At 41.5% G+C, this 10,145-nt stretch overlaps 1 protein-coding gene across 11 annotated transcripts in view; it reads left to right on the top strand.

Moving 5' to 3' along the window:
* Nucleotides 1-10,145, top strand: part of NCAPG2 (non-SMC condensin II complex subunit G2) — a 68,337-nt gene that overhangs the window by 5,131 nt on the left and 53,061 nt on the right. For 10 of the 11 annotated variants that reach the window (XR_007460165.1, XM_049642204.1, XM_049642200.1 and 7 more), the window contains 5 exons: nt 1,725-1,913; nt 2,509-2,623; nt 4,157-4,311; nt 6,639-6,773; nt 9,418-9,512. Coding sequence is in view for 10 of the 11 variants with exons in the window: in XM_049642204.1 (XP_049498161.1) it covers nt 1,725-1,913; nt 2,509-2,623; nt 4,157-4,311; nt 6,639-6,773; nt 9,418-9,512 (689 nt within the window). In the remaining variant the exon portion in view is untranslated. Of the gene's footprint in view, nt 1-1,724; nt 1,914-2,508; nt 2,624-3,724; nt 3,820-4,156; nt 4,312-6,638; nt 6,774-9,417; nt 9,513-10,145 lie in introns of those variants that run through there. The other variant, XM_049642208.1, reaches the window with a different exon arrangement.

Genomic DNA, 10,145 nt, shown 5'->3' with positions numbered 1-10,145 from the left:
GGGGGGGGGGGGGGGGGGGGGGGGGGGGGGGGGGGGGGGGCCCTGGAGGGGCTACCTGCTCTCCTCTTTGCTGCTGAAATGACTGCAGAGTTAAAGGAAGGTTATGGGAAGAATAAGAATCCTGAATCTCCTGCACTTAGACTTGCCACTTGTCACCTGCCACATTTTCTTTATCATGCCCCACTTTTGCCTCTTCTTTTTGAGTCATTTGAGAGTCCATTGCAGGCATTTATCTCATCCCTGAATATTTCAGCGTGGTTTGCCTAGACAAAGATACCCTCTTACGTAATCACAGCAAAAATCCTACAAGGCTATTTGACATTGGCACAATGATACTGTTACCTACAGTACGCGTTTGTGTTTTCTCCCTGATCCAGGACCCTGTTCATGGTCACACATTACATTCAGTTGTCATGACTTGTTAGCTTCTTTAATCTAGAGAGTTTCTCAGCCTTAGTTTACTTTTCATGACATTGATGGTTTTGAAGAGTGTAGGCAGCTATTTTGTGGCATATCCTTCAGTTTGCCCTTACTTGATAGTTAGATACACTTGATACACCTTATGCATCTTGGCAGGAGCTGCATAAGTGGTGTTCTGTCTTCCTCAGTGGAGGCACATGGTGTCAGTTGGTCCTGTTATTGGTGAAGTTAGTTTTAATCAGCCACTCGCTCAGGTCGGGTGTCTGCCACATTTCTCTGTTGTGAAGCTGCTGTTGTACCTTCGTAATAAGTAATCGTAACTTGGGAAATAAGTTGTAATTAGGGAAATAGACAAACTTCTCCTCATCAGACTTCTACCCACTGGTTTTAGTATCTGTTGATGATTCTTGCCTGGATCAATTATCACCACAATGTTTGTAACATTTGACTGTTTTGGTGATCACATTGGCTACAGGGAGTTCCTTTCAGATGGATCCTCTACCCTTTTGATAGTGGTTTCTATTTGCTGTATCAAAGAGTTGGTGAGGTCATCTGCTCGAAGTGAGACGAAGTGGTTGGCTCAGGGGTTTTAAGGATAGTTGAGAGGATCTGATGTAGTCTCATCGGCTAATGGGAGGATGATGTCTAGAGACGAATAAGAGGTTGAGGGCCCAAGTCAGGTTAGAGACCAGAAACTTCAAGTGCACTCAGTTGGCTTGGCTGCATTATTATTGTTGTTGTCGTTGTTATTGTATAGCATACTTTTGTAACCTGATTATAGGCGTGGAGATGGTGAACATCTGGATGGATTGATTTCAGAGAGGATTTTGCTAAGTGGGTGAAAGTTTAAACTCCGAAGACTAGGATACTAGGGTGGAATAGGTAGAGGAGGAATCTGTTACTTTTTGTCTCATGATTCCTATACTTTTCCCTTTAGGAATGTATTTCACAAACTAAACCCAGCTCTTGAAATAATAATTAGCACTTAACCTTTTTTTTTTTTTTTTTTTTTTTTTTTTTAACATTTATTCATTTTTGAGAGACAAAGTATGAGTGAGGGAGGGACAGAGAGAGAGAGAGGGAGATGCAGAATCTGAAGCAGGCTTCAGGCTCTGAGCTTTGTCAGCACTGAGCTGACATGGGGTTCCAACTCATGGACCACAAGATCGTAACCTGAGCTGAAATCGGTCGCTTGACAGACTGAGCCACCCACGCGCCCCTAAACTTTTTTTGATGCCTGTTTTTAAAAAGGATGGAGCTAAAATTTTGTATTTGAAATATAACAGTTGCCATTTATTTTTCAGAAAGATGTTTCTGACCCTTTCAGCCTAAATGAATTGCTAGATGAATTATCAAGGAAACAGAAAGAAGAGTTATGGCAAAGGCTCAAGAATTTATTAACAGATGTGCTATTGGAAAGCCCGGTGGCTGGATGGCGGATGGTGGAAGTCCAGGGTGAAGACAATATGGAAACAGAGCAGGATTCAAAAATGGTAGTATTGGTCTTTCAGATATATAATTTGTTACCTTTTCTTTGTTAAAAAATTGTTATTGTATATAATTTTAAGTTAAAACATTTAAAGCTAGAAGTCTGTTTATTATAGTTTTACCTTTTCCAATCTTACCATTATTAATCTGCCATTCAGTGTTGGTGTTCTTTTTGGACAAGTGACCTGTATTCAATTTTAATTCACTTTTTAGAGTAAGCTAGAAGTGTGGGTTGATTTTTATAAAATTAGTAACCTTTTTATAAAATGGGTAACTAATTTTTATAAAATTAGTAACATTTAAAAAAAATGATATTTTTTGTTAGAGAGAGAGAGAGAGAGAGACAGAGAGAGACTGCACGCACAGGGGAGGGGCAAAGGGACAGAGAGAGAGAGAGAGAGAGGGGAGAGATAGAATCTTAATCAGGCTCCATGCTCAGTGAAAGGCCTGATGCAGGGCTTGTTACCATGGCCCTGGGATCATGACCTGAGCTGAAATCAGGAGTCAGACACTCAACCGACTGAGCCACCCAGGTGCCCCTAAAAATTGTATTTTAAGTTGATTTTAATTCACTTGAAATTTGAATTTTTTCATTTGTAGAAGAAAAACCTAGAAATAATTCATGCAATTACATCTGTGATTCTTGCATCTGTATCTGTAATAAATGAAAGTGAGAACTACGAAGACTTATTGGAATGTGCAGTCGTGTTAAATGGTAAGTTGCATTTTTAATAATGTGGCATATTTAGAAGTGGGTATCAAATGATTCTCGGTAAAAGGAAGCTGGTCATCGTGTAGAAGCAGAAGGTGTTAAGGCATAACTTTGCATTCAAGCTCTTTTACTTTAGCTAGATAAGGAGCAAAGAAGTACTCTTTTTAAAAAAAAAAAATTTTTTTTAACGTTTATTTATTTTTGAGACAGAGAGAGACAGAGCATGAACGGGGGAGGGTCAGAGAGAGAGGAAGACACAGAATCTGAAGCAGGCTCCAGGCTCTGAGCCGTCAGCACAGAGCCAGACACAGGGCTTGAACTCATGAGCTGCGAGATCATGACCTGCGCTGAAGTCGGATGCTCAACCGACTGAGCCACCCAGGTGCCCCGCAAAAATAATTTTAATTAATGAGTTTTAAGACAAATCACCCAAGTGCCCTCACCCTCACTCTGTGAATAAATTAGTGACACGTGACACTTTCCTATCAGACTTTTCGTTCTTAGTGTCACTTGGATTTATGTATCTGTTTTATCCAGAATTCTTGCATGGAAATACAAGGTCTTACTAAGAAGTTCTCTCTTGGGGCGCCTGGGCGGCTCAGTCAGTTAAGCATCTGACTTCGGCTCAGGTCATGATCTCAAGGTTTGTGAGTTCAAACCCCGCGTCGGGCTCTGTGATGTCAGTTCAGAGCCTGGAGCCTGCTTCCGATTCTGTGTCTCCCTCTCTCTCTGCCCCTCCCCCACTCACAGTGTCTCTTTCCGTCTCTCAAAAAATGAATAAATGTTTAAAAAAAAAAAAAAAAAAGAAAAGAAGTTACCCCTAATCAGTATATACTAGATCCGAAAGCTTTGTGAACGTTACTACAGTTTATTTTCAGTTCCCAAATAATTGTTGTATAAAATGAGTAACACTAGTATTGTAGTTTCTCCTAACTTCCCATTAATTCAGGGATTGTACATGGATGTAATGGCATTCAGATATCTATGGATTATAATTATGAGCGTAATATTAGTATTTTAATTTTATTCTTGAGCTTTTCTTTTACTAAAAGCACTGAAGTTTTTATGTTCATTATACTAATTGCTTTTACTGTTTTTCACCAGTGAGCCAGAATTTGAGGCCAGCCTATCGAGGGACAGTTGTAGTGCATTCGTGGTCACTACCCCTGACCTGGCTTCAGTGTCGAGTGTTAATAACTGTGGGTGTCGTTGCACTTAGGTTCGGGTAGTTTTAGTACAAGTTTCTCTTAAATTACGGTTTGGGGCAGTGTGACCTGAGTCTTCCAGTTCTAAAATTCTGTATTCTGTTGGGTCTGCTCTCACAACAGTAGTAAACAGTTTTTTTAAGTTAACATCATTTGTCTTCTATAAATAATGTTTATAAATTTTGGCAAGTTAAAGATAAACTGATACTTGCTTAGTGAACATGTGTAAGTCATAGTACTTTACAATTTAAAGTACATAATACTTTACGTAGTACTTTACACAAATACTGGTTTGCTGTACTAACTGGACATATCCTGTGCTCTGTGTTAGGTATTTTATATGCGTTACCTGAATCTGAAAGAAAGCTGCAGAACGCCATTCAGGATTTGTGTGTCATGTGGTGGGAGAAAGGCCTGCCTGCCAAGGAAGATATGGGAAAGACTGCTTTTATCATGCTGTTAAAGAAGAGTCTGGAGACTAAAACAGTATGTTTACTTTTTAAAATGCATACCTTCCTGGGGTGCCTGGGTGACTCAGTTGGTTAAGCGTCTGACTTTGGCTCAGGTCATGATCTCACAGTTGGTGAGTTCGAGCCCCGCATCGGGCTCTGTGCTATCAGCTCACAGCCTGGAGCCTGCTTCAGATTCTGTCTCTCTCTTTCTGCCCCACCCCCGCTCGCACGCAGTCTCTCTCTCAAAAATAAACATTAAAAAAAACCAAACATACCTTTCTTTAAAAGCACATGTGTTCATATCAGTTAGGAATTATGTTTGCTTGTAAGTGGCCTGACTGCAGGTCCTTCCCAGTTAGGGTCTTGGTCTTTTTTTTTTTTTTTTTAACTTTTCATTTTTTTAATGTTTATTTATTTTTAAGAGCAATAGAGACAGAGCATGAGCAGGGGAGGGGCAGGGAGAGAGGGAGATACAGAATCCGAAGCAGGCTCCAGGCTCTGAGCTTTCAGCACAGAGCCCGACGCGGGGCTTAAACCCACGAATCGTGAGATCATGATCTGAGCTGAAGTCAGACACCCAACCAACTGAACCACTCAGGTGCCCCCCACCCCAGATACTGTCTTTTTAACTTAGGATGTTCAGAGGTGGGCAGTCAAGGGTGGGCAGGGGCGGTGGCTCCACATATCAGTCTCATGCAGGCTTTGTCCATCTTCTGGGGTGTATGGCCCCCATCCTTCCTCTTACCACTGCATGGTTGCAAGGTGGCTGCTGCACCTCCACTTTCTGGTGTGAGTTCCAGGCAGGAAGAAGAGGCAGGGAAGCAGCAAGGCGAGATCTTCTCAGAAACTCTCAGCTTGTATCCAGCATGCAGAATCTGGTCACATGGCCACATCTCTGCTGCAGATGGGGTTTTTGAAGGGATACATTGCCAATGTTAAAAGTAGAGATATTTTTAGTAGTGAAGAAGGGATGGGATGACAGATAGGTGAGTGGGAGTGGCTGCCTGTGTCAGTGCGGTCCTCTGAGAGGCAGACCCCACCACGGACTGCCCAGGACTGCGTGTACGCAGTGAAGGAGGAAGGGGGCAGGAGTGGTAGGGAAAGCCTTCAGGCTTAGGTGCAGGTGCCACACCTGTGGGAGGTGGGGTGTCAGACTGCAACCTAGGCCTGAAGAGGTTTTGGGAACGCCAAGGGAGAGCAGGGTTGAGGATTGGATTGACTGAGTAGAACTTCCATACAGCACCCAGTGCTCCTCATAACAACTGCCCTCCTTAATGTCTGTCACCATCTAGCCCATCCCCTGCCCACTCCACCAACTGAGGATTGAATTTAACTTGGTCAACTTCTCAGCCTTTAATCTTTGGTGTGCACTTAAGAAATCTAGAAAAAGAACAGTTTTTTCCCCTGATCAGAACAACAGATACTTAGGTTCATCTTAAGACAGTTGGGCAAGTGAATAAAAGGGAAAATGAGGAAGATAAAAATCACCCATAATTCCACTACCTAAGGTGATCATTGCTATTAGAGGGATATTTAGGAATTTCTCTTTGTCTTTCTCTCCCTCATATTTTTACTTCCTTATGACAGATTTCTAGAAATGTAATTCATAGGTCAGTGGATTTGAGCTTGATGTACATTTGGAGCTCTTGGTACACATTGCCAACAGCTTTGTAGAAAGCTTGCACTTAATCACACTCTCCCTGTCCGTGTGTCTGTCCCACCATGGCCTCCAAGGATCCACCAGTTTGGTGACAGAAAAGACCCTTTGTGGTTGTGCCCTCAGCTTGCCATAGGATTGAAGAATGCTTGTTTGCATCAGGATTTATCCTTAAGCCGTTGTCGCTTTATCTTTTTAAAATCTGTTTTAAAAAAGATCCATTTTCACTGCCGTTTTATCTTTTTAATAAAAAAAAAATTATTTGTTGATTCATTTATTTAAAGATTTTAAAGTAATCTATACACCCAACGAGGGGCTCAAACTCATAACCCCAAGATCCAAGAGTCACACGCTCTACCAACTGAGTCAGCCAGGTGCCCAATATGGGGCTATTTCAATTTAACTTGTAGTGAAGAAACTAAAAGCTGGGTCCCTCACCAGCTTGGTCCCTCACCAGTCATGGTTCTGTGCTCCGAAGCCCAATGGGGCTGGTGGTCGCCGCAGTGCTCGCTACAGACTAGGGTGTGCACAGCGCAGAAACTGGACGGCATTGCCTGTCAGTGCTTCCGTTTGCTTTTGCCATTTTTCCCTTTTTGATGAACAATCCAGAGTTGTAATAATTTATAATATAAGCTATTCTTATGACATATTTGAAATGTGACTTTATTAAAAACTAACGTTTTTGTTTTTTATGTCATTCCTAGGGTGTAGACATATGTCGGCTTTGGCGTATTCATCAAGCTTTGTATTGCTTTGATTATGATTTAGAGGAAAGTAAAGAAATTAAAGATATGCTGCTTGAGTGTTTCATAAGTGTTAAGTATATCAAGAAAGAAGAGGTAACTGGGTTTTTCTTTTTTGGTGTTTTGTGAACTGCTTTTTAATGGATGTTTTTCCTAAGTTCATGTAGTTGATGATGTACCATGCTCAGTGTTTTAATGAAGGAGTCAGCCTAGCCATCAAGAGTTACTTTATTTATTGCACATTTTTACTGCATAGCAGTATGATGCAAACACTTTACAAATCATTGCTTATTTCATCATTAACTGAGATGGTGATAGGTGGCTGTGTGAATCGTGGGGGAACCATGGTTATAGTTTAAGTCACGAATGATTAAAAACAAGTTTGAGAATACACTTCCTGGTGCATCAGACCCGACCCTCTGCCCTAATTCCAGGTTATTGGCACATACTGATAACTGTTGTCAAGTGGTGTTCTTGATTTCTTCTTTCTAGCCATCCAGTAAATCCAAAGAGAGGCTTCTGTTCACTGCTGCACTGTCCATTTTGGTGGCCATTCCCCTATGTTACTACTGAGCACATGAAATACGGGCAGATTGTGGCATTAAGTGAAAAATATGTGGATTCAAAACTTAGTATGAAGAAAGAATGTAAAATAGCTCATTAATAATTTTTATATATTTATTACATATTTAAATGCTAATGTTTTGGTTGTACTGGTTTCCATAAATATATTATTAAAATCAATAATAGGGGCACCTGGGTGGCTCAGTTGCTTAAGCATCAGACTTCAGGTCATGATCTCATGGTTCATGAGTTTGAGATGCATCAGGCTCTGTACTGACAGAGCAGAGCCCATTTGGATTCTTTGTTTCTTGTGTGTGCGTGCGCACGCTCTCTCTCTCTCTCTCTCTCTCTCTCTCAGCCCCTCCCTCCACACTCATGCTCTCTCTCTCTCAAAAATATTTAAAAAAAAAATTACTTTAGCCTTTTTTACTTTTATTAATGTGGCTATTAGAAGATTAAAAGTTACAGAGAGGCTTGCATGGTTTTATTGGACAGTTCTGATTTGTTATCTTAGTATTCTTCTGTCGTCTTATTTTATTAAACATTGACTATATTCCCATGCCAGAGGTGCAGAGAAGAATATTGTTTTTGTTGCAGAGTATAGCCTTTGTTTCTGTTTGCTTGTTGCTTGCAGACGTGTATGAGGCAGAAGGAGGGAGTCCTCACTACTCCCTGAAGTAGGTGGGGAGGGACTCTCAGAGGAGGACGAGACCACTTCTGAGGCCCTTAAATGAACAATTTTTTTCACGGTCTTGCAGCTAGTCAGGGGCAAAGACACGGTTTGACCCGATTTGCCCACTCCAGGACACCCTCTCCCGTCAGCTAGGTTAAAGGACCATATGTGATTACTGACCGTACTGACCAAGGGTCAGAAAGGCTGTTTTTAGATCCCTGTTTGTTCACTTACTAGGTGGTTGATCAGACTACCTGGAACCTCGTGTTTCCTTCTGTAAAATAGGAACAAGGGTGTTTCTCTCTCAGGATTCCTGAGGAGCACACGAGGTGATGTGCATAGAACCTTTAGCACAGGTGCTGGCAGGGACTGAGCACTTGGGAGGTTCCCTGACTGTGCTTACTGCTTTTACTGCATCATCGTTGTTGGAAAAGGCACTAGACCTGAGGCCTGTGCCCTCAGCATCTCCAGGACTGTGGTTAAAGTTAAGGACAGTAAAGCAGCTGAGAGTGGGTTCAGACAAGTAAACTCTATTTAGAGTGACTTGTATACAGTACACGGTGACCTGCACATCAGCTTATGTGTGTGTAAGTGCACGTAGGTAGTATAGACGTAAATTTTTGTGTATGTTAATGCTCCTCTTTTATTTAAATTGATGTCTTTTGGATTTACAATATCCAAACTTAGTTTCTTAATCAGTCATTGCTTTAGTTAGGTCAGTTTCGTCATTCTCAGTAAATGACAGATATCTTGTGCTATAATGGCAAATTACTTCCGGTAAATACTTTTTGTTTTTAACTTGCCTGTTGCAAGCATGGTCCCCTGCCATTTATATCAAAGTGTGTTGCATTGCCATAGGATTCCAGAGACAGTAGTGGTAGACTGGTAAGCAGTGAAGAGATGATGGTGCTGTTCACTGGGAAAATTCTTGGAGGATGTATTTTTTGTGCTCTATGGAGTACAAGTATCATTACTGCTTTTTAGGTCTACGTGTAATTTAGTAGTATGTGTATAAATTAACATGGGCAATGTGTGTATTTGAAAATTCTAGTTTGGTAGATACTTAGCCTCTTAACTTTACAGATCCTCAGTTTTCTCATTTATAGAAGGTGATAGGAACTGATGTTCAATTCCCTCCCATCTCCAAATGCTAGATTTCAAGCATACTTTGATTTTAGGTTATGCAGACATCCATGCCAGAGCCAGAATGAAATGTTTGTGGGCTAATTAGCTACTGGGCAGCATGGTAAACGCGGAATCCTGTGGTCCAGCAAAGGAGCTCAAGGGTGTCTTCTGGCTCTTGCCCTGCTGCTCAGCTGCTTCACTCCAGGGGCTTCCACTGCTGTCCTGAGTTACAGTTATGGATGCTTCCTTTGTTAGTGTTACTAAACATCCAAAGAATTATTTGTTTTTTAGTTACTGCAAAATTTTTACTTGGTTGCTATTTCAACATTATGTCTTTTGGTTGCAATTTCAACATTGTATCTTTTTTATCATTTACAGGGAAGAAGATTTCTTAGTTCTCTCTTCAGTTGGAATATACATTTTATTAAAATGATCCATGAGACCATTAAAAACCAGTTACAGGGGTTACCAAAGTAAGTATGAAAGGTAATTAATATTTTGTGCTGTTTTTTTTTTAAATTTTTTTTGTGTTTATTTTTAAGAGTGACAGAGAGTGTGAGCAGGGGAGGGGCAGAGAGAGAGGGAGACACAGAATTTGAAGCAGGCTCCAAGCTCCGAGCTGTCAGCACAGAGCCTGATGCGGGGCTTGAACTCATGAAACATGAGATCATGACCTGAGCTGAAGTCAGACGCCCAACCGACTGAGCCACCCAGGCGCCCCAATATTTTGTGCTGTCTTAATCTGATTATGAAATCGTCAATTTGGCCTGACTTTTTTTTTTTTTTTTTTTTTTTAACGTTTTTTATTTATTTTTGAGATAGAGAGAGACAGAGCATGAACGGGGAAGGGGCAGAGAGAGAGAGGGAGACACAGAATTGGAAACAGGCTCCAGGCTCTGAGCCATCAGCCTAGGGCCTGACGCGGGGCTCGAACTCATGGACCATGAGATTGTGACCTGAGCTGAAGTCGGACGCTTAACCGACTGAGCCACCCAGGTGCCCCTGGCCTCACTTTTCTAAGTCTAAAAGTTAAAGTCCTTATGAGTCTATTTGACCCCCCCTCTGGCCCCTCACCTCTCTGACCTTGACCCCTGTTTCTGTCAGGC

The sequence above is a fragment of the Panthera uncia genome, chromosome A2, assembly GCF_023721935.1.
Source record: "Panthera uncia isolate 11264 chromosome A2, Puncia_PCG_1.0, whole genome shotgun sequence".
Classification (NCBI taxonomy): Eukaryota; Metazoa; Chordata; class Mammalia; order Carnivora; family Felidae; genus Panthera; species Panthera uncia.
Note: the sequence above shows the minus strand (reverse complement) of the source record. Positions and strands in the feature narration are given on the sequence as shown.